This window comes from Stigmatopora argus, chromosome 23, assembly GCF_051989625.1.
Source record: "Stigmatopora argus isolate UIUO_Sarg chromosome 23, RoL_Sarg_1.0, whole genome shotgun sequence".
Lineage (NCBI taxonomy): Eukaryota > Metazoa > Chordata > Actinopteri > Syngnathiformes > Syngnathidae > Stigmatopora > Stigmatopora argus.
The window spans coordinates 7,811,070-7,831,465 of NC_135409.1; the positions used below are offsets into that span (position 1 = coordinate 7,811,070).

At 45.5% G+C, this 20,396-nt stretch overlaps 5 protein-coding genes and 1 long non-coding RNA gene across 8 annotated transcripts; 5 read left to right on the forward strand and 1 right to left on the reverse strand.

Moving 5' to 3' along the window:
• Nucleotides 1-962: 962 nt before the first annotated feature.
• Nucleotides 963-5,369, reverse strand: msrb3 (methionine sulfoxide reductase B3). 2 transcript variants are annotated; one of them, XM_077594099.1, is made up of 7 exons: nucleotides 5,220-5,369; nucleotides 3,716-3,850; nucleotides 2,643-2,751; nucleotides 2,395-2,472; nucleotides 2,274-2,302; nucleotides 1,609-1,706; nucleotides 963-1,477 (listed from the first exon to the last, which is right to left on the reverse strand). In XM_077594099.1, the coding sequence occupies exons 2-7, from the start codon at nucleotides 3,789-3,791 to the stop codon at nucleotides 1,310-1,312; spliced, it is 558 nt and encodes a 185-aa protein (XP_077450225.1). In that variant the 5' UTR covers nucleotides 3,792-3,850; nucleotides 5,220-5,369; the 3' UTR covers nucleotides 963-1,309. The 2 variants fall into 2 exon arrangements, with proteins under 2 accessions (XP_077450225.1, XP_077450224.1); XM_077594098.1 differs by lacking the exon at nucleotides 3,716-3,850 and adding an exon at nucleotides 4,348-4,462.
• Nucleotides 1,654-7,590, forward strand: tmbim4 (transmembrane BAX inhibitor motif containing 4). 2 transcript variants are annotated; one of them, XM_077594097.1, is made up of 7 exons: nucleotides 1,654-1,726; nucleotides 6,106-6,214; nucleotides 6,329-6,434; nucleotides 6,524-6,557; nucleotides 6,640-6,757; nucleotides 6,845-6,890; nucleotides 7,019-7,590. In XM_077594097.1, the coding sequence occupies exons 1-7, from the start codon at nucleotides 1,714-1,716 to the stop codon at nucleotides 7,223-7,225; spliced, it is 633 nt and encodes a 210-aa protein (XP_077450223.1). In that variant the 5' UTR covers nucleotides 1,654-1,713; the 3' UTR covers nucleotides 7,226-7,590. The 2 variants fall into 2 exon arrangements, with proteins under 2 accessions (XP_077450223.1, XP_077450222.1); XM_077594096.1 differs by lacking the exon at nucleotides 1,654-1,726 and adding an exon at nucleotides 5,645-5,841.
• Nucleotides 7,591-8,066: 476 nt separating this feature from the next.
• lemd3 (LEM domain containing 3) lies at nucleotides 8,067-14,206 on the forward strand. The gene is made up of 13 exons (XM_077593511.1): nucleotides 8,067-9,345; nucleotides 9,745-9,785; nucleotides 9,860-9,929; nucleotides 10,057-10,130; nucleotides 10,228-10,307; nucleotides 10,375-10,520; nucleotides 10,831-10,932; nucleotides 10,997-11,099; nucleotides 11,182-11,360; nucleotides 12,266-12,347; nucleotides 12,427-12,532; nucleotides 12,610-12,688; nucleotides 12,767-14,206. Exons 1-13 carry the CDS (start codon nucleotides 8,112-8,114, stop codon nucleotides 12,934-12,936), a joined length of 2,466 nt encoding a protein of 821 aa, XP_077449637.1. The 5' UTR covers nucleotides 8,067-8,111; the 3' UTR covers nucleotides 12,937-14,206.
• A 391-nt stretch (nucleotides 14,207-14,597) lies between these two features.
• Nucleotides 14,598-15,847, forward strand: LOC144068756 (beta-2-microglobulin-like). Its single transcript, XM_077593513.1, has 3 exons — nucleotides 14,598-14,886; nucleotides 15,073-15,348; nucleotides 15,452-15,847. Exons 1-3 carry the CDS (start codon nucleotides 14,790-14,792, stop codon nucleotides 15,463-15,465), a joined length of 387 nt encoding a protein of 128 aa, XP_077449639.1. The 5' UTR covers nucleotides 14,598-14,789; the 3' UTR covers nucleotides 15,466-15,847.
• Nucleotides 15,848-16,793: 946 nt separating this feature from the next.
• On the forward strand, nucleotides 16,794-18,972 carry LOC144068755 (beta-2-microglobulin-like). The gene is made up of 4 exons (XM_077593512.1): nucleotides 16,794-17,250; nucleotides 17,759-18,031; nucleotides 18,123-18,193; nucleotides 18,304-18,972. The coding sequence occupies exons 1-3, from the start codon at nucleotides 17,184-17,186 to the stop codon at nucleotides 18,134-18,136; spliced, it is 354 nt and encodes a 117-aa protein (XP_077449638.1). The 5' UTR covers nucleotides 16,794-17,183; the 3' UTR covers nucleotides 18,137-18,193; nucleotides 18,304-18,972.
• Nucleotides 18,973-19,417: 445 nt separating this feature from the next.
• LOC144068974 (uncharacterized) lies at nucleotides 19,418-20,283 on the forward strand. The gene is made up of 2 exons (XR_013298347.1): nucleotides 19,418-19,921; nucleotides 20,027-20,283. It is a non-coding gene; the product is annotated as an uncharacterized LOC144068974 (long non-coding RNA).
• The last annotated feature ends 113 nt before the right edge of the window (nucleotides 20,284-20,396 follow it).

Genomic DNA, 20,396 nt, shown 5'->3' on the forward strand with positions numbered 1-20,396 from the left:
AAATATAAACAAAGGATCACGACTCCCAGTCGTTGTCTTGGCAACAATTTTAGCGATTCAAAAGCGGAACGTAAAAAAACGTGCCATTGAACTACTTCCAATCAAAACTCACATTTATTCTGACGCCAAACAATAATCTGTCAGCGTTTCTTTTTTTTAAAAAGACAACATTCAGCGATGTCACTCACTTGGAAGTTGTCTATTTAGGGGCCTTTTTGGGTCACATGACCGGGCGGATGTTTAAATTTGCTCTAATCCACGTTTTAAAGTGTGCAGGCCATTGCCATGACATCAACAGCCTTCTGGTCTTCCACGCACACACACACACACACACACCACACACACATCCACGTTTCTATTAATAGACCCGCCAAGACCCTCATTGAACATAGCCGTACTTTTTAAGTTTAGTCTTCCTCCATTTTGTTCAACGTTGATACGCGCGAATACAATCAAAGGTACATTTTGACCAGTTCAACTTAACACAGAGAGCCATTTTATGAGTGTTGCATCATGGGAAAATAGTGTGTAAAGGAAATGCTCGTCAAATGATTGACATGTTTGGATTTTTGCACGAAAAACATGGCCGTTGGCAAAAAAAACGAACAAAAGTAAAGCAGTAGAAGTAAAGCGCAAAAGGCCGGCGTGCTTTTTTTTCTTTGACGGTCTGGTGTTTTTCTTCCAATGTTTCCGACAAGGCCGAGACATTCCTGCCACGCTTTGCGTCAAACACGGGCTCGCCGCGTCATAAATCAACTTTGAGCACAGCGTTGGCGAGTTCGCGCCACTTCCTTACTTTCAGGTCACTTTTTTCTGAACATTTGGGCTTATTTCCTGTTGATTTCTGGGGGGCTGCAGTCTGCTAATAAGCCTATTTCCTATTAAATTGATCTCACTCTTTCTTAACCTGTTCCTGAAGATGTATTTTCAGATCTATCAAAAACAACAACTGAAACAATCACTTGACTTCAAGCTGCTTTATTCATCATGACAATTTTCAACGAAAATTCAGTTGATTAGAAGTCCATCCTTTTAAAAGCATCAATTATCATCCAAAGGACACTCCAAATATACTCTTCTATCTAAAAAAAAAAAAATAAGCGTATGTGTAAAAGCGCGTTTGTGAAAAAGAGCAACCTAGTAGGACATCTTGTCTATTGATGAACACCAGTGTGATCGTTTGTTCGGTATTTTAAAAGTGAAAAGATTTGGTGCGCGTGTCCTTTGCAATGATGGCTTATTGATTGGGTAGGATGCTACGCGTACAAGTCAAACACGCAATCACGCTTTGCTGCTTTTTCTTCTGGCCTCATCTAGGGATGAGAGGAGGGTCGGCAGCAGCGGCCGCGCCGGGGGAGCTGGAGCACTCCGCCTCCGCCCCTCCGGGCCGGAAAGCCAAGGAAGCCGAGTTGATGCAGTAACGTTTCCCGGTGGGTTTGGGGCCGTCGTCGAATAGGTGTCCCAGATGGGCTCCGCACTGCGAGAGAACGGAGAAACCACACTCATGTTGGAGGTAAGGCGAAGGGGGTATCAAAGGTCAAAGGCCGTAACGGGGTTTCAAAATAGAAACGTAGGGCGGTCCAATCGGCTGTGCGTAAAAGTCGTTACCTGCCCACAGGTGGTCTCCACTCGGTGCATCCCGTAGGAGAAATCGTCTGACACGTCGATGGAATCCTGTTTCAGCAGGTCGAAGAAGGAAGGCCAACCTGCGTGATGGTTGTGGATGGTGAGAATATCATTTCTTTTATGTTCATATTGGCTGCATGTCAATCCGGTCAAAACGAGTCCTTGGAAAAACTTCCAACTTTCTTCCAATGGCTACAGTTGCGGCTAAAATGGAACTCAGTTCACTTTCTTTGGTGCTAAAGGCTACAAATAAGACGCTCCCCTACTAACGAACGAGTTACGTTCCGAGCGATCGTTCGTAGGGTGAATTCGTTCGTAAGTTAAAATGAAGTTTAACTTAGTTTTGGAAGATGTACTCGATTTTTCGACATATGCCATATTCGCAGACATGTTCTTATGTACCGTTGTTCGCAACTTGAATGTTCGTAAGTAGGGGAGCGTCTGTACTTGCTAAATTGACTGTCGATAACTCCAATGCAAAACCCGCATTTTGGTATTCGTTCGCTGTTAGGGATTGATTTTATCCCGTTTTTTTTCCCTCTCGTGCGACCCAGGTCTTTGTGATTGTCCCGTCAAGCCACGTCCGTCTATTTGTGTTCTGCGTGTTTGTCAGTCCTTGTCGGATCGTCTGCGTTTGTTACGCTTACCTGATCCCGAGTCAAATTTGGATTTGGAACTAAAACAAATCAACAAAAAGAGAGCTTTAGTCACATCGCCTTCTATCATTTGCATGAAAATGACGGTCGGGCTATACACCAGAGCACTTACCTGAATAACGGCGCGCCACAGACGACACACGTGTAGGTTCCCTCTTCCTTGTGGTCCGTAAACTCTCCTGTGAAGGCGCTACATGCAAAGAGAAGAAGGTGAACATGAGGTGGCTCACCAGTTATCCCAAAAATGGCATTGAAAAGCAATCAAAGCGTGCTAGCGGACTAGCCAAAATAGCAAATGAGTTAAGGATGACTACTCCAAAAAAAAGAAATAAGGCACCCCATTGAGGGCCTCCATCCCACCTCTCCGTTCCTCGTTCTTGCGTCACGTGATATTGCTGGGGCGTCAGGCGTTTCTTCATCTCCTCCCGAGAGAAGGTCACCGGCCATGTCTTCTTGGTCCGAGCGGCTCCTAGAAGAAAGACCGGTTTAGCACGCTCGGAAGTCCAGACCAAAGCGCTCGGATCATTCAGAAGGAATATGGTGGCGAGAAGTTGATCTCTTTGTTTGGTTTCCATCATCGAGCAAGCGCCAAAGGCCAAAGTGTGCCAATCAAAGCCACCCAGTGCGTGCAAGCCGCGAGGAAGCCAAGCGGCGAAGCGTTCCGATGGCCCCGTTAGCGCTCTGAACGCGAGACCATCGACGACGCTAATCGGCCGATGAGCTGAGGCGTAGGGAGGGTTTTTTTTTTTGAGGGTTTTCTCCTAAGGGGCGGCTATTGGAAAAGCTAAAGTAAAGTCTCCTCGTTGAAACGGAACTGGATGGACTGTTCGCTCGCCCCTATTTCCGTTTGCGTTCTTTCCTATTTTCCAGCCGAATGGTTACCCGCCAAAACGGACAGGTGGGTTTGTGCTCCTGTCACCCAATCACGGGTCCGGCAACTGATGGGTTAAGCAATGGCAAGTGCGGCTCATCAGACATCAAGGAGTATTTAAGCCAACCAGAGCATGACCACGTCGCTGGATCGTCTTAACCAGTTTACTGTCAAGTACCTTCAGTACCTCTTGTTTTTGCCCCTGGACCACCATTACGACCACGGCCTGGACCACGTACCTTGTACCCATGCTTGGGATCCCTCTACAGACCTCTGGGCTATATCGACCTCCACGCCACGCAAGACGACTCCTCTATGTTTCTCCTCTTGTACATTCGCCCTCGCCCGGCCGGCCCCACAAAACGGAGATTGGGAATAAACAGAAAGCTCTACGCCAGGCTTGTGCTTCCGCCTACCATCGTAACAATGGGACGTCAACGGTGCCAGCCAGGTTTGAATCCCAATGAAGAAAGGCGGCGTTAGGGAGGTGCATGCCAGCCAGCCAAATGTTAGGAAGAACGAGAGAGCGAGAGACAGAGCACACGGCACCCAGTCAGTGGACCTGAAGGAAGACTGCAGGACCTCAGAGCCACAGGCTGACTCTTGCTGATTAGATGGAGCAGATTGAAGCCCGACATGGCCGCCGACGCCAGACACTCCCACCGGTGCTAGAATCAAAAGACCTTCCTCGCCGGTTCTTTGTTGAAGAGGAGAGAGAGAGAGAGAGAGAGAGAGAGAGAGAGAGACAGAACAGAGCGAGCTTATTATTGGCTGTCCTTGTTCACGCTTGCCACACGGCAAAAGCAAAGGGAGACGCCTTTGAGAAGCACCTAGAATCGAAAACCATGTTAGCTGATGAATACTATTAAAGTCTTCCTGGAGGTTCAAAAGAAGGGAAAACGGACGGGTAGCAAGAAGCTGTTTAGCCACACCAACACACCGGGTCAAGGCGCACTTTTGTTAGCCTGAGCGACAGACGGCGTCACCCTTGATTTCCGCTCCTGTTTGGTCATCGATCGCGTTCTTTTCTCCGGAGCGACGCCGCCACGCGAGATGGAACGTTCGCTTATGCCGACGTGGCCATTGGTCATGTGAAAGCGGCACCTGGACTTTGCCCGATGATGGTGACCGTTTGGATTTTGAGTATTGAGGGAAATGCGGAATGCTTCCAGGTGGGAAGAAAAATGACTCTACCTAGAAGAACGGCGGGCACCGCTGGGGGCCAGACTGAGCGGCGGCCTTGCCCGGCGACACGTCGCACGGCCAGGAGGAAGCCACGTCCCAGCGGGGCAGCCATGGGACAATCGGACTACAGAGTCAAGAGAGCAGGCTGGGTGATTTGGGGAAATTCTTGACCCATTTTGCCAGATTTGAAGATTTACGAGAGCGAGGAACTGGAACCGACCACGCTTGGACAAACGTTGTTATTGTTTTGACTTGACGACCATCTCCCGTCGCAACACACTTGCTATCTAAGCCACGACATGCGACTAACCTTAGCATTTCCAGAATAGCAATGGAGGACCAAATGGTGTCTGAGGTGTAGCGTTACAAGTAAAGCGTCAGCCCTCCCCCCCAAAAAATGACCACAGACTATCATATGACACGACTTTCTGATATCTGATCAGACCTTATCATTGCATTATTACACGAAGGACGACTGAACGTCGGATAGGCTGGCTATGAAGAGATTTCAGGGTATTTGTGGAAAAGGAATAGTACGTAAGGGTTCATTCATGACTGAGCGACGGAGTTACACAAAGAACTGAACTTTAGTGCTGGTTTATTGCTTCTCACCCTTGCTCCCCTAACCTGGCCCTTCAAATACATTCTCTGTCTCTGTCATATTGCGCATATGGACAACGCTCGAAAACGCTTGAAAGGACAAAATCCGCCCCTGGGATCGCTCAATTCCGTTAATGATACTGTCGTTGATCCTCTCGTAGCCTTAAATGCAAGTCATTTGGGGGACCAAGTGCGGGATTTCAAAATCCCTTACACACGCACTGACTTTAACGATTGGTTCCAGTCAGTTGGGGGGAATAAATAAGGCGACATATACATACCAGGAGGGAGTAGGATTCTGCACGGTCGAGACGAAAAGTACCGAGCGAACGATGAGGTTCTGTCACCGGTGACGGCAACAACAAAAACAAACAGAAGCGGGCGACGCGACAAAAACAAGCGGACACGCTTGGTTAAGCGCTCAATGATACTTTGATACCACTCCGATTCCAAAACGAGTCCATTTATGGTCACGAGCCGTTTTGTTTTCTTCTGATAAACTTTATTTAAAATCAAACTGAATACAACAAGTTCGAATGGCATGAAAACGATGAGAAAAAAAAGAGAATTGAAACGTGAATTCAAACTGAATTTCTCATCAAAATGACTGAACTATACTTTTATAAACTTTGAACAATACTTTAATAAAACGCTAGGCACCGGGCATTTCTTTTTGTCAATAAAGGTTAAAAAAAAGGTTCCTTGTTTTCGTAAATGACGTCATATCTGCGCGTCGCAGTTCCAAATCAGCCCTCTCGGTAATAATCAACCTAGGTAGCTACAGAGTGGACGACATTTTGACCAGATTAACGATGAGCAGTGAAAAATACCCGAGGTCTTCGATTGAAGACGACTTCAACTACGGCACAAATGTTGCTACGGCCACCGTCCAGATACGTATGGGTAGGTCAAGTAGCTCGTATGCAGAGATGTTACCACCGCTATACATCGGTAAATGTATGTAAAATGACTTGTTGGAGGAGGCTGATGGGTGTTGCTAACGTTAGGAACGTATCCGGACAAGTCAACAATGTTATACTATAATTTGCTTAGCATGACATGGACTGTTCCGCTTTGGGTGTGACCATTTCTTAGATAGCTTTCGTTTATTTTCTGATACAGTTTGCTCTCCCATCATTCATTGCTAATTGCAGTTTTTTTTTCCAGACTTTCTGCGCAAAGTCTACACGCTACTGAGCTTGCAGATCCTTTTGACGACAGGCACGTCCGCTCTTTTTATGTTCTCTCAAACCATCAAGGAGTTTGTCCATGGCAGGTAAATAACCCAGGATAACGAGAAAATAATCGACAGCGCCGCCTTTGGGTGCAGTTTGGAGCGGATGGGATTTTAGTCCTCGTCTGACTGAGTTTTTGTTTGTTCTTTTTGCAGCCCTGCCATTGTTTTGGGAAGCGCTCTGGCCTCTCTGGTCCTGCTAGCGGTCTTGGCAATTTACAGACACAAGCATCCAGTCAACCTCTATCTGCTCTTTGTATTTGTAAGTGAGTTTAAGTGCAAGTTTTGTTCACATTTTCAGTCGTTTCCTAGACTTCTTTGTGCATAAATTGAAATGTGTTTTGTTGACAGACTTTACTGGAGGCGGTTTCCGTGGCCACAGCCTGTATGTAGTACTACAGATCTGCTTCACATTCTTAAATACTACAGTCTAATTAGATTGTTTTGTCCTTGTTTCCGTTACACAGTGACATTCTATGAATATGCCACTGTCCTGCAATCCTTGTTGCTGACTTGTGCTGTGTTTACTGGATTGACCGCCTACACCTTCCAATCCAAAAGGGATTTCACCAAACTGGGTGCATTGTGAGTCAGCGTAAAATTATGCTACCATTCGATGGGTGCTAAGAAATACACCAGTGGATTTACGTGATGCCATTGGCTCTGTTGCAGCCTTTTTTCCTTCTTGTGGATCCTCCTGATAGCAAGTTTTATGGGGGTGCGTTGAACTCTTCTTTATCAGCTCATGATTTTGTCTTTGTTGTAAGGCTACGTGCCTTTAAATTCAAGTCTTTTTTGCTTTCTGGATCATAACTCTTTTTTGGGGGGCTGATGTTATCCGAACAGGTGTTTTTCAAGAGCGACAGCACCGAATTGCTGTTCGCCGGGACGGGGGCGCTGGTCTTTTGCGGCTTCATCATCTACGACACCCACCTGTTGATGAAGCAACTCTCTCCCGAAGAGCACATCCTGGCATCCATCAACCTCTACCTGGACATTGTCAACCTCTTCCTTCACATTTTACGAATCCTGGACTCAATGAAGAAGCACTAAAGTTATTCGCAGATCCGACGGCGTGTTGGACGAGTCTGTGGGGTAGGTATTACGGGTGCTGACCCTTTGTTCTTTGCTCTTATTTAACTCTCAAATTAGGTATTGCTGGGTAGTTTAGTAGTGGTGAAAATATATATATATATATTGAAGGGATTTAAATATGATGTGCTGTAATCTGTGAAGTGTAATCTCTTTGCATTTGTGCCTGTTTTGAAAATGAATTTAAATGCTATACATGAAAAATGTATCTCTTTGCCTCATGTCAGATTCCATTCTTTAGTGGTACTCATACTTATATCGGCGTTGGGCTTTGTTGTATGGTAATACTTGGCAGTATTAAACCAAATCAAAATATTACTACTAGATCACTTGCACTGTACTTGACTCCGTTTGTCTTATTTTTAGATGGGTATTTTTGTTTCATTTTTCTAGTTAATGAACGTCAACAGTATACTATAAATAAATTAAAAAAAAACATCCGAATTTCTTGTAAGGAATGTCAATTGGGGACCAGCCCGCTCCTCGTTCCTTATTTACACCATGAAGAACCAATCAGCTTCGCTCTCTTCTTGTTTTGTGTGATTAGTGGTTGGCGATGACATATTTCTTGGCTTTACTGTCACCTAGTGGGCTAAATGGGAAACGCATATTCCGACAATTCAAACAAAACGACGTCATTTTAGTTTGATTTATTTAATAATTTGCAGAAAATAAATGACAGATTTTTAGAATACATGAATACAATAGAAGTAAAATGTATAAATGACGAGGTGATTTATTTATTTTTGCTCACGGAAAGATGATTGGAAAGTTTTAGTTTTAAGACGGCATGTCACTTGGTTGACGTCACTTCCGCCCCACAGTCCTTTGCCAGATTTGGACCAAGATGGCGTCAACGCAGTTAACAGACGAGGAGCTTTACTCCGAATTGAAGCGTTTGGGTTTCACTCCGGGTCCTGTTACTGAGCACACACGGCCGGTGTATTTGAAAAAGCTCAAGAAGCTTCGCGAGGAGCACCAGCGAGGACTTGGAACTGCCAAAACCCGCAGCGGTTTCGGCGGCGGCGGCGGCGGCGGCGGCGGCGGCGGCGGCAACACGGCGGGAGCCAGGCCGCCCAGCCATAACGTCACGCACCTGAACTCCGGTAGGAGACCGGGCCGGAAGTCCACCGTCCTCGGCTTCAGCTCGGACGAGTCGGATGCCGAAGTTCCCCTGAAAAGGAAGGCTCCCAATCACAGCGACGAGGCGCCTTGGAGGAGCCCCGCTTCGAAGATAAAGCTCGAGAAAGAGAAAAGTCGACATGGCGCGGAGAGCCCGCTGAACAGCAACAATTCGACGTTGGCACCGGGAGGTAAGAGACGCGGCTTCCCGGGCTGGGGATTCGCCCTTAAATCCGCTCTGGGAGCGGATGGACGGGCTGGCGACGAATCGGAGGACGAATTTGAGGGGGGCGAAGAGAAGTGCCCGCGCTCTTTAAACGGGAGTAGGGCGTCGCACTTCAAAACACGCAAGCTAGCCGGGAATTACTCCCACTCCGACGAGGAGGAGGACGACGAGGAAGAGGAGGAACAGGAGGTTTGGGGCCTTCGCGGGCACCGACCGCGCGCTAGCCTGGAGCCCCGACGGGGCCACGCGAAGGCGGCCTTCTCAACACCGAACGTCCCCGGGAGTGTAAACATGGTGGGCAGAGCCGAGGGGGAAGCGGGAAACGGCGCCAAGAGGAAGGCCCTCTACGCGTCGCTCTCGGAGAACCACCGTGGAGAATCTGCGGATCAGAACAACCACGCCGACGACGGCGTAGGCGCCAGTCTCTTCGGGGTCGGCCTCAGGCCGCGATTTTCCAACTCCGGCAGCCCGGCCCACGACTACAGGGGAAACCACTCCAACCACAGCTCCGCCAACCACTCCTACTGCAAAGCCACAGAGGAGAAGTTGTCTGCCGCACCGGAGGACGAGCTTTTCCAGCAGTTTAAGAGGGAAGGGGTGGCCTCCTCCGGCAGCTTCAGCGCCCACTACCTGTCCATGTTCCTGCTCACGGCTGCCTGCCTCTTCTTCCTTCTCCTGGGCCTCATGTACGTCAGGATGAGGGGCACCGGGGCGTCCGATGTGGGTAGAGTCAGTAAGTATCCTTCACCTTTTCAACCCATCGTTCTGACACACACACACACACAAGAATAGGGCATGTGGACGTGGAAATGGCAAATGCACGTTTGGCATCAGTGTCGCAAGCGTTCGTTTTGTCTGAGTGAGGTGAGGGAACCTCAACGAATAGCAGAACTCGGCTCAAATTTGGCTGCAGAGCGGCGAGTGAAATTTCACATTTCCATTGGCCGCAATTGTAACTTTGTAGACAAACACACACAGACAAAGTCCAGTACCATTTAGCGATGGAAGTGGCGACAACTGGCGTGCATAGGCACTGAAATCTCCGATATTCCTAATAATTCCTGAAAGCAGGCGAGCTGGTGGCCTCACGGAAAAGCATGTTTTTACTTTGTCATTTTGTGTTTGGTTGCAGTTAAAAGTCACCCATTTGGCAGCGAGTTTGACGCCGCACATGTGAGTACATGTTTTTTCCAACCTAGTTCTCCATTTGCGTCCCACTGTCCTGATTCGCGTGTTCCTGTCGGCAGAACAAACCGGTTCGGGACCTCATTTTGAATCTGCTCCTCCAACTCCATGACCACCTGGCACTCATTGCTGGTAGGTATCAACATGCGGGTTGGAAAAGTTGTTTATTCGTTGTGGTCGAGTCGTTTTGAACGCGACCCCACCTAAAGTAGAAGATGGAAGGAGGCTTGAATTGTAGTTAACACTTTCTGCTTTGCAGGCCAGCATGATTGTGGTGATCAGCAGTACCCCAACCGAAGTCTGTCCATAGACCAGGTTTCAGAATATTTGACGGTATGGTCGTTCGTGAAGGTCCTTTTTCGTGAAATGGCGTAGTTTTTTTTTAAAAACTTGCCCCAATATTGATTTTGTCAATTTTGTCTATCTTTAGGCTCAGAATGAGAAATTTGAAGATTTGATCTACACATCACTCGAATGGATCATCAGGACCGGTCAAGATGTCGGCATTAGGTAATGGGACGTCTTGGAAATGTCTACCCTGGTGGAGCTGTTCTCCCTCAACTGTTTGGCTCGGCAGGCTGACCGGGCGGGTCGCCGGCGAGCCCGTTACCGACATCTCCGAAATGGCCGGGCTGGAATCCACGCATCCCAGGATGCCGTTCACGTGCCGCTTCCGCCGAGCTTTCTTCACCGTCTTCGCTAGAGTCCTCCTCCTGGCGGCCGGTAAGACTAAAAGCTCTCCGCGTGACGTCTAGCGCGGGGGTGTCAAACATACGGCCCGCCGGGGACTGTTCTGGCATCCATTTTGACTGGGAGATGTTCGTCCGTTCGCCCCTTCCAGTCCAAAAGGTTGGGGCGTTTACCGCCATCAATGGTGGCCGTTATGTTAGCTTTTTTTTTGGGCCTTAAACTAAAGTGCAGGTGCGGCCTGCCGGCCAAAGTGAGTTTGACACCCCTGCCCTAGGCCAAGGTGGCCTTTCGTAGTCACGCTTCAACCGGCGAATCGTGCGCTTGCACGTGCTTGTGTGCACAGCGCTTGGCGGCGTTTGGGCTCTGGTGTCTTACGTCAAGAATCGCTGGAAGAGAGAGGAGGAGGAAACCAGGCAAATGTATCACATGGTGGAGAGGATCATTGGTGAGAAGGTCGTCGTCACAAGCCATGGTAACTCCGGCGTTTAATTCCTGTTTTCCTTCTTCAGATGTCCTAAGGAGCCATAATGAGGCCTGTCAAGACAATCAAGATCTTCAGCCCTACTTGCCCATCCCCCATGTCAGAGACTCCTTGGTTCCGCCTCAGAATCGGTCAGTACAGATGCGTTCGCCGTCGGGCGACGGCGCAAATCGAAGCGGGGCTGGTGTCATTCGGTCCGATTTTCACTGGCAGGAAGAAAATGCAGGCCATCTGGGAGCGCGCCGTGAAATTCCTCTCGTCCAACGAATCCAGAATTCGAACGGAGAGCCAGAAAATCGGGGGGTCCGACTTCCTGGTCTGGAGGTGGATTCAGCCGTCTCTCAGTTGCGACAAGTCCTCGTCCATCCCCTCCAAAGTTTGGCAGGGAAAAGGTGAGCAGCCAAGCGCCTTACTACCTTCGGGTAATCCTCCTACTTTATGTGCACAAATGAGACTGTGTTTACCATGTTAGCACATCCCAATAGTTGTTAAGCCTGATCCAAGTTCTTGCGGTCGATCATTAAAATATCAGCCTTGATACCTGCGTCATGTGTATCTCATGCTATTATTGCACCCAGATACTTGGTGAACACTAGACCGCTACACACACACAACATCCTGGTTGTACTGTGACGTTACTTCCTTTTTGAATTTAACTTCTTTATGATATTGAGGCAAATAATGTGCAATCCAGCAGATGCTCCTTTCGATTCATACAGTCTCAGAATGACATGCTCTAAACCGCAGTATCTCAGAAATCCCACGTGCGATGATTTTCCCTTCAAAGTAACACATTTGTACTCCCTGATAGATCTGTAAATACAGCTTCAGGAACAGGTTAAGAAAGAGTGAGATCAATTTAATAGGGAATAGGTTTATTACCAGACTGCAGGATGGGGAGAGATCTCGAACAGCTGTGAACCGCTCAGTCTGTTGTCCATGCGACTCTCTCTGAATGAACAGTGGGTCAGTCTTTATAAAGGAAAACGGTATAGTATAATTTCTATGACAACGACCAAACTTTGGGCAAAGTCTGATTAATCAGTGTCAAGTCTCCATGACAACGACCAAACTGGGCAAGTTTCTTATGACAATGATGTTTTCTATACTTACAAAAACTGATACAATATGAACAAGCAATTGCCAAGCGACTTTGTCATTTTAATTTTGAATCTGGGCGGCTTATACGAGAGAAATTATAAAATTCAACGATTTTTAAGGGCACGCGGAGGCGGTCAATATGCGGAAAAAAACACGGTATTCATGTTATTATTATTATTTGCCTTTTGGTTTACAGCCTTCCCCCTGGATCGACGTAACTCTCCGCCAAACAGCCTGACTCCGTGCCTGAAGATCCGAAACATGTTCGACCCAGTCATGTGAGTGCCCGGCTCCCATCCCAAACGTTCCTTGGCCGCCGACCCACGAGTGTCTTTTTTATTTTTTTTTCTATTTTAGGGAGGTCGGGGAGAACTGGGACCTGGCCATCCACCAGGCCATCTTGGAAAAGTGCAGCGACAACGACGGCATCGTCCATATCACGGTGGACAAGAACTCTCGAGAGGTGCGGGCACGGCGGAACGCCGTCTCGTTGCGCAATAATCGCTCGCCGTCCAATCACGGCTTCCCTCTGGCCGACAGGGCTGCGTCTACGTGAAGTGCCTCTCCGCTGAGCACTCGGGGAAAGCCTTCAAGGCGCTCCATGGATCTTGGTTTGACGGTAGGTCAGCGCAAAGGCCGCCGACCTGGGGGCTCTTTTCTACTTAGAAATGCCGCCGCCTGGTCTTTCCGTGGGCAGGCAAGCTGGTGACGGTGAAGTACCTGCGTTTGGACCGCTACCACCAGCGCTTCCCGCAAGCTCAGTTCTGCAGCGCACCGCTCAAGGCGTCCGGCCTCCACGCAAACGTCATGAACAGTAAGGCCGGCACGCGTAACCACGGCTCGGCAAACTCCTCAGGCTTCTCATGAGACCCGCGTTGGAGTTTTCCTCCCGTCTGGTCGTTTGGAAGAACAAAACAAAAAAAGAAAAGCCGACCTGTGTATTATTTTTCTTTTTCTATACGACGTATTTTCCCATTCTTTTTCTAATGTCGGTTTTCTACCATGTTAATATCAAAAATACCGCAGGATGCTAGTCGCTCCAGATCGGAACGGATGAAACGAGGAGTCGGGTCCTGCAACTCTTGAAGTTGACAGTGGCTCAAGGACTGGCTATAGGACTGCTGCTGCTGCTGCATGTTTTCATTGTTAGCGCCGGGAAGGCACGAGCAGACTTGAAGAGGACGCGTTCGTTGTCAATTCCGTGGCGACGACGGCACAAGCTTTATGAAATGGTCTGCCTTGAAAGTAAAGCCCAAGCCTCCGGGCCCATTATTTTTGTTGTTATTGATAGCCACTGCTTTTTCCCTTTTTAACTCGCGCCACTCCTGCCACAAGTCGCTCAAGTACGTCTTGTACATTTGCCCACGGTTTGCTTCATTTGTGATCCAGTACGTATATTTTTTGGGGGACGAGTCGTGTCTGTTATTTACCTCTGCCCCTTTAATTCTACCTGCTCGGCTCTTATTTTGAAAGTACCCCGAATTGATACCATCATGACCTTGGAGGGGCATAACTAAATATATCGGTAGTTTATCATTTCTAATATTCCAAGCTCTACGAAGAGACAATTGCTTGGGGAGGTTGTGTTTTTATGCGTGTGTGCGTGCGTGTATGTGTTTGTTTCTTACAGCACCTCTCAACACAAAGATGCACCTAATTCATGTTTTTAAATGCAGTGAATTAAAAGTTGCATTCAGTATTTGCAGTGTAGTTGTATGAAAGGTTTATGCTGACAAATGTTGACAAAGCTGGTGCATAACAGTTTGCAGCAGACATCCCAAATGTGCCTTAAATGTGTGATATTTTTATTTTTCTTCCCCCTCCTTGTTTTGTGTTTTTTGAAAGATGGCCAAGGTAATAGGTTTAAAATGTGGGAACACTTTTAAAAGGGGGTGATGAAAGCCTGCCATAAATGTAGTTTTTAGACTTTGACAGACTGAGATTTGGTGTTTTGTAGCGGATTCCAATGAATTATTAAACCAAATGCTCCTATTTATTATTATTTTTAAGCAGTCATGGTGATGTACTATTCAATGTCACTCAAACTGTGTCATAGCTTTCCCCCCCCCATCCTTTCTAAGGGTAGACCCGAGAGGATGTCAAACAAAATAAAGAACACTTTCAGTTATAAGTACAATGACTTTGCTTGAAATATTTCGAGAGATTGAAGATTCTTTGCTGCCGTCAGAAAATATTGCCACTACATAAAACCGATAGGGGTCAATGTTGTTCAAAAATCCATATGAAATGTTTCTTTCCTCAACTCGAGCCTTTATTCTCGCGATATTTGCGATGTCCAGAACTACGCTAAACACTACAAAAACGTTATTTATGACACCTAATATGCAAAGTTAATACAATATAAACCCCACGTGAATAACCATTGATCTATATATATACGACATACAGGATAATATTTCAAAATTATTCGATCTGAATTCTTCGCTAAATGTAAACAAGTCATACTAGCTATGTCCAACAACTGTGGCGTCATTTACGGGCGACATTTTTTGCATGTTTTTCCTATGCGGTTTTTAAACCTAACTAACCAGTTAAGCAGGTGTGCAGTAGAATGCTGTGGAACATACATTGAAAACCCTGCCGAATGCTGCCAAACTTTTTACCTCGTTGTCTAAAACAAAGGAAATGAGTGGGCGAGTCAGTTAACCAACAGGTTGGGGGAGGGTTATCGTTTGAAACTTCTACTTTCAGTTACGTTCATGTTTACGCAGAGAGAGTTGCTCTTGTTGAAGATGAAGCTCGCGACAATTCTCTTTTTTTTCGCATTATGCTTCGTCAAGGTGGATTCCAAAATACGTAAGTAGGAGATACCATAGTGTTCCATTTTTGGTAAAGCAGAAAGTGATGTAAACACTGATGATCAGTGAAGGCAGACAGAGTTAGCTTTCGATTTGACTCAGCGCATTTTTATGTACGTATAGAAGGCTCACTTGAGCAGGTATACAAAAAGTGTATTTGTGCTCGATTGTTTCTCCGACCTAGAATTCCCGACGGTCAACGTATACAGCCACCTGCCGGGGCAGTTCGGGCTCGTGAACACCTTGATCTGCCACGTGAGCCACTTCCACCCACCCGACATCTCCATTGCGTTGTTGAAGAACGGCAAAGAGATGACAGACGCCATTGAGACCGACTTGAGCTTCGAGAAAAGCTGGCAATTCCACCTGACCAAGCATGTGGACTTCATTCCTTCCAAGGACGACATGTATGCCTGCCGGGTCACTCATTCGACCACTCCCTCCAGATACATTGACTGGGGTGAGTAGACTTTTATATCGCAGTGGAATCTTCCGCTGCAACTTGGCAAGCAAAATTCAAACGCTTTTATTTCTTGTGTTTTTTTTTTTTAACTTTCACCCAGATCCTAATATGTGACTGGAGGCCAAAGAAGCAATGAAAAGTCTACAAATCCAGATTTTTAAGTTTGATTCTGCAAGCTTCAATGGCTGTTACATTTAAACAAATGGCACTGATTAATGACATTTTGGAGCAGGGCTTAGGTGTGAAGACTATGACATATTTTAACCAGATAATCTAATGAAAACTATGACATAGTCTTCATTAGATTATCTGGTTAAAATATGTCATATTTTAATAAGATATTTTATTACAGCTGAATCATTACAATACTACACGGGTTTATTTTTAGATATTACTACTGTATGATTAAGCACTTGTTTTCAGCTTAATGACCACGCGAACAGAATGTTCCCTTATAATAATGCTTGTACAATGAATAAAGGGTATTTGAATGAGATGTCTCTCTCATCCTCCGGGTCAGCACAAGATACGATACATATAAAAACTGCATCCGTTAACAGTACATATGAAATCTAAACAGATAAAAAGGACTAAAGTATGAAAATACTCAACACTCATCTGGGATTTATGGGGTGCTTTCTTGGTTTTCATCAGACTAAAGGTCTGTTCACACACATATGTCGAGCCAAATAACAGCAGAATCCTCTGTGCAATCTTCTGGATGTTTGGAAATTTGGCTGCTCTTCATAAAGCCTAAAACTCCGAGACTGAAAGTTGAACTTGTCACATTGGAGATCAATCCGTTCCAACGGCAACTCCTGTGGAACCCTTTCCAGGCCTTGTGAGAAAGGACATGACACCAGCTGTCAATTTTTCCTAAATCACAAAACCGATGGCAGAATTACTCATGCAGGTCATCCAATGATTTCCTGTATTTTGACCGCATTAAAAAAAAAAAATATATATATATATATATATAATAACTTGGACAACGTCGGCGGGCCGGATTAAAAGGCCTAACCGGCCGTATATGGCCCGCGGGCCGTAGTTTGCCCATGTCTGGTATAGATCAATTTGTCAAAAATAAATCATCTGTAGATTAACCCGTTAAACCCTGGTCTGTCTCCTCCGATGCTAAATACGCTACATTGTTAGACGAGATAAGACATAGTTTTAGGCGTTGTAGTCAGATGCTATAACTTAACGCCCCTGTCTGTGTATTTAGACCCCGTGTGAGTGCAAGTGTTTTCTGTTTTGGTTATGTTATGATTCTCCTCGGCTGGGCAGCGGACAGGAAGCAGGCGACGACAGGCTGGTGCATGTTTTAATGGAAAATATGATGACATCATCTTCAAACAACAAAAAGGAGTGGTGAGTAGTGAACAAAAATACCAACTTAATGGGTGCGACGCAAATGTAACCAAACTGAAACAAACTTACAAACCGATGGTACAAGTATTTGTTTAAAAATGCAGATTTCTTTCAAAAAAAAAAGTCGGCAACTGATAGGACATTATTTTAGTGGACTTATGAGTTAATAATTCATTTGAGGTGGACACACTTGAGTGTAAAAACTTTTTTTTTCTTAATGTAGGATTATAATGATAGGAGGAACTTAGTGGTTAATGATTAAGTGGGTCAGTTAAAAAAGGAGGGCGGGCTTCAAAGAAAAAAACAACTACATATATGGCAACTACATATAAATCACTGCTGTGGGCGGAGTTTTCATTCCACCTTTGCAGAGTATTTAAGCAGATCTCGAATTGCAAGTGAGTTTTCTGCTCATTCTGCTTCGGTTTACATGTCTGAGTACATGAAAAAACAAACAAAACATGAAGGCACGCATCTACTGGATGGTTGGAATTTTGTTCCTTTTGGAATCATCAGTGAGCAAAGAATGTAAGTAAACATGTAAAGTAGGATTTCCTGATGTGATTTTAAATGACTGAACTACTTGAGGCTTAATTTTTTTTTTAAAGACATGAGTAACTTATTAGCATTTGGATTTCGGTGATATTTGAAGATGAATATATAAAATGAAAATGAATAACTTTTCGGTTGAACTTGATTTGAATTTTTCTGAATGTTGAAGCCTCCTGATGTCATTTTGTGACCGACTAGTACATACCTGTCAACCTCTGCCGATAACTGCCCTTATAAATGATTATGATTCCCCTTACAAACCCCCCAAAAACCCTTACAAACACCGTACGACTCGTACGAGTCGTACGGTGTTTGTAAGGTTTTTTGGGGGGTTTGTAAGGGGAATCATAATCATTTATAAGGGCAGTTATCGGCAGAGGTTGACAGGTATGCTAGTATGACGCTAAGAATGAAGCGGGTTTAATAACAATGCTGGATGGTCCCATTAATGAACTTAATTCTGAGAGCCGACTCCCTCCGGCAGCCTCTCCTATCGTTCAGGTGTACACGGAGACCGCCGGATTCTTGGGAAAAAACAACATTCTTCTGTGTCACGTGAGCAACTTCCAGCCGCCGGTGATCCAAGTGGACCTCCTGAGGAACGGCGTCACCATCCAGACGGCCAACCAGTCCGAGATGGTCTTCGAGGTGGACTGGGAATACTATTTGACCAAATATGTGGCCTTCGTCCCCCAGAAGGGAGAAAGCTACGCCTGCTCGGTGACCCACGGGGGGATTTCAAGAACGTTTGCTTGGGGTATGTTTTGACCTTGTTGTTGTTGTTGACGACCATTATGATGTTCTGATGAAGGGAGTGTCATTTACGGTTCAATTGCGTCTTTCCGCAGAAGCCGAAATGTAACATCTTGCCAATCACGCAGAACCAGAAATGTAACATCTTACCACTCCTTTGTTTGGGGTATGTGCCAGTTTCCTTTCCAGATCATCTCTACCGATTTGTTTTAAAACCATACTTCATTTTTTTTGCTGTTGCTGATGACCCTTTTTATATTTGTTTCTTTGCCATAGTGTCTTGATAGTGTCTTTTCTTGACTTGGAGATGAAGAATCCTACTTTTTGAGAGAATGTATTTCACCAGGCGTGAGTCATTGATTGATTGACGTCGTCACTACGAAAGAAACGCCATTTTGCGTGCTAGAGTATGCTCTGGACTCGGACTCACCCAAGACAGTGCAATATTATACATAATACAGCTGTTTTTGAGGCCATTTAATTGTTTTCATGACCATTGACCGAACAGGACACCACGTTCCAGGAGGACTGTTGATCTGAGTTTGCAATGAAGATCTGCGAAGGACTCTTAAATTGCTTTGACTTGGATTCCGGCAGATGGCGATCATCGAATCAACTTCCGAAAATACTCGCATATTGTTTAAAAATACTGTCGCTTTGTTTACCTTATACGTATGCAAATTCTTACGCAGTTGTTTTTGGTTTCCGATCCGCTCGGGTCACCTTGTATGCAGTTGTTTTTGGTTTCCGACCCGATATGCAATTGTTGTGGCAGTTGTTTTATGACCTTAATGGTGTTATTCGGTTTCTTCAGAATCATCTGGGACGAGGACGAAGTCAGGGGGGATTCTCCTTGCAAGTTTGTAGCTAGAGTATGTCAATGATGTCTCTCTGTTTTGATTAAAATATACCTAATAATAAACCTATCACAGTGGAATTGACTAACTTAGTCTATCAGCCTGACATATCTGGAAATCTATACTCATCATGCAAATATGTTTTCTCACCAAAGACTTTGCACTCTGGGATGGCAGCCAAATTTCACATATGAACCTTAACTCTAACCCATCCCAGAGTGCAAAGTCTTTAGTGAGAAAACATAAACATAAAAATACACACCCTTTAGTCATAAAGTGTGTCCAGCACTGCCCTCCGGTGGCCAAAAGAAGTCATGGGCGGCCAGGTAATTGTTCCTTCAATATAATATACTGCCATAAATGGACGAAAATTGCCTTTCTTATATACAAGGTTTTATATTGGAGGAAAACACCTTGCGAAATACATACATGGTCGTTTATGTGAAACATAGCCGCCATTACACATCCAGTCCACACGAGGGCGCCGTGATCCCAACGGTTGTTTGCCAAGTGCTTTTTATTGAAAGAAGAAGATGTCTCGAATGCGGAAGTCGTGGTAAACAGAAGCCGAGCAAAACAATTCGTCTATTTTGCCTAGTTTTAAGTACATTTAGTCTGTTTTAAGCGTACCAGTCGTTCAATAGAAAAAGGAGACGAAGGTGCAACTGTTAAGCGTGTCAAAATCTTGGCCAGGTGAGGTGAGTGGACTCATCTGACTCATATTATCGTCATTGTTAATGCATCAACTGTGCGGTCTATCGAACACGTTCTCATTTCGTTTATGTGAAACATGGCCGCCATTACACATCCAGTCCACACGAGGGCGCCGTGATCCCAACGGTTGTTTGCCAAGCGCTTTTTATTGAAAGAAGATGTCTCGAATGCGGAAGTCGTGGTAAACAGAAGCCGAGCAAAACAATTCGTCTATTTTGCCTAGTTTGAGGTACATTTAGTCTGTTTTAAGCGTACCAGTCGTTCAATAGAAAAAGGAGACTAAGGTGCAACTGTTAAGCGTGTCAAAATCTTGGCCAGGTGAGGTGAGTGGACTCATCTGACTCATATTATCGTCATTGTTAATGCATCAACTGTGCGGTCTATCGAACACGTTCTCATTTCATTGTTTTTTATCCATTTATTCGCAGCCAGGTGCAGCGTTCATGCTTGTTCCTCTCTTGGTGCATACTGGACTTGGTCCTGCAGGCAGACGGCTGAATTCCACTTGCCATCCTATGACAACCAACTTTATTTTGTGTTTATTTCATGACAAAAGCAGACAAGACACTTGTGTATTTGGTCGAACTTTATTTTCAATGTGTTCCACAGTGTCAGCCTCATCTTCCTCATATAAATTATGTGCAATATGGATCTTGAGCCTTCTCCAATAAAGTAACAAACCACACTCCGTCTTTCTTAGTTTCTTGTTTTTGTGTTGTGACTGTTGGCGAATATGAAGACATGCTATTTTATTCTCGACAAGACATGTTAAACTTGATGCCCTCTTGTGGCGGTTTT

What these genes read in the sequence shown, in the direction of transcription:
- msrb3 (XM_077594098.1), bottom strand. Translation starts at nt 4,450, where the DNA reads ATGGCTGCCCCGCTGGGACGTGGCTTCCTCCTGGCCGTGCGACGTGTC. An exon ending in TGTGGCGCGCCGTTATTCAG is followed by an intron (nt 2,303 to 2,394) that starts GTAAGTGCTCTG and finishes GATTTGTTTTAG; the next exon opens with TTCCAAATCCAAATTTGACT. An exon ending in TGGAGACCACCTGTGGGCAG is followed by an intron (nt 1,478 to 1,608) that starts GTAACGACTTTT and finishes GTTCTCTCGCAG; the next exon opens with TGCGGAGCCCATCTGGGACA.
- tmbim4 (XM_077594096.1), top strand. Translation starts at nt 5,751, where the DNA reads ATGAGCAGTGAAAAATACCCGAGGTCTTCGATTGAAGACGACTTCAAC. An exon ending in AAGGAGTTTGTCCATGGCAG is followed by an intron (nt 6,215 to 6,328) that starts GTAAATAACCCA and finishes TTCTTTTTGCAG; the next exon opens with CCCTGCCATTGTTTTGGGAA. An exon ending in TTCACCAAACTGGGTGCATT is followed by an intron (nt 6,758 to 6,844) that starts GTGAGTCAGCGT and finishes GCTCTGTTGCAG; the next exon opens with CCTTTTTTCCTTCTTGTGGA.
- lemd3 (XM_077593511.1), top strand. Translation starts at nt 8,112, where the DNA reads ATGGCGTCAACGCAGTTAACAGACGAGGAGCTTTACTCCGAATTGAAG. An exon ending in GCGAGTTTGACGCCGCACAT is followed by an intron (nt 9,786 to 9,859) that starts GTGAGTACATGT and finishes TCCTGTCGGCAG; the next exon opens with AACAAACCGGTTCGGGACCT. An exon ending in AACATGTTCGACCCAGTCAT is followed by an intron (nt 12,348 to 12,426) that starts GTGAGTGCCCGG and finishes TTTCTATTTTAG; the next exon opens with GGAGGTCGGGGAGAACTGGG.
- LOC144068756 (XM_077593513.1), top strand. Translation starts at nt 14,790, where the DNA reads ATGTTTACGCAGAGAGAGTTGCTCTTGTTGAAGATGAAGCTCGCGACA. An exon ending in CAAGGTGGATTCCAAAATAC is followed by an intron (nt 14,887 to 15,072) that starts GTAAGTAGGAGA and finishes TCTCCGACCTAG; the next exon opens with AATTCCCGACGGTCAACGTA.
- LOC144068755 (XM_077593512.1), top strand. Translation starts at nt 17,184, where the DNA reads ATGAAGGCACGCATCTACTGGATGGTTGGAATTTTGTTCCTTTTGGAA. An exon ending in ATCATCAGTGAGCAAAGAAT is followed by an intron (nt 17,251 to 17,758) that starts GTAAGTAAACAT and finishes TCCCTCCGGCAG; the next exon opens with CCTCTCCTATCGTTCAGGTG.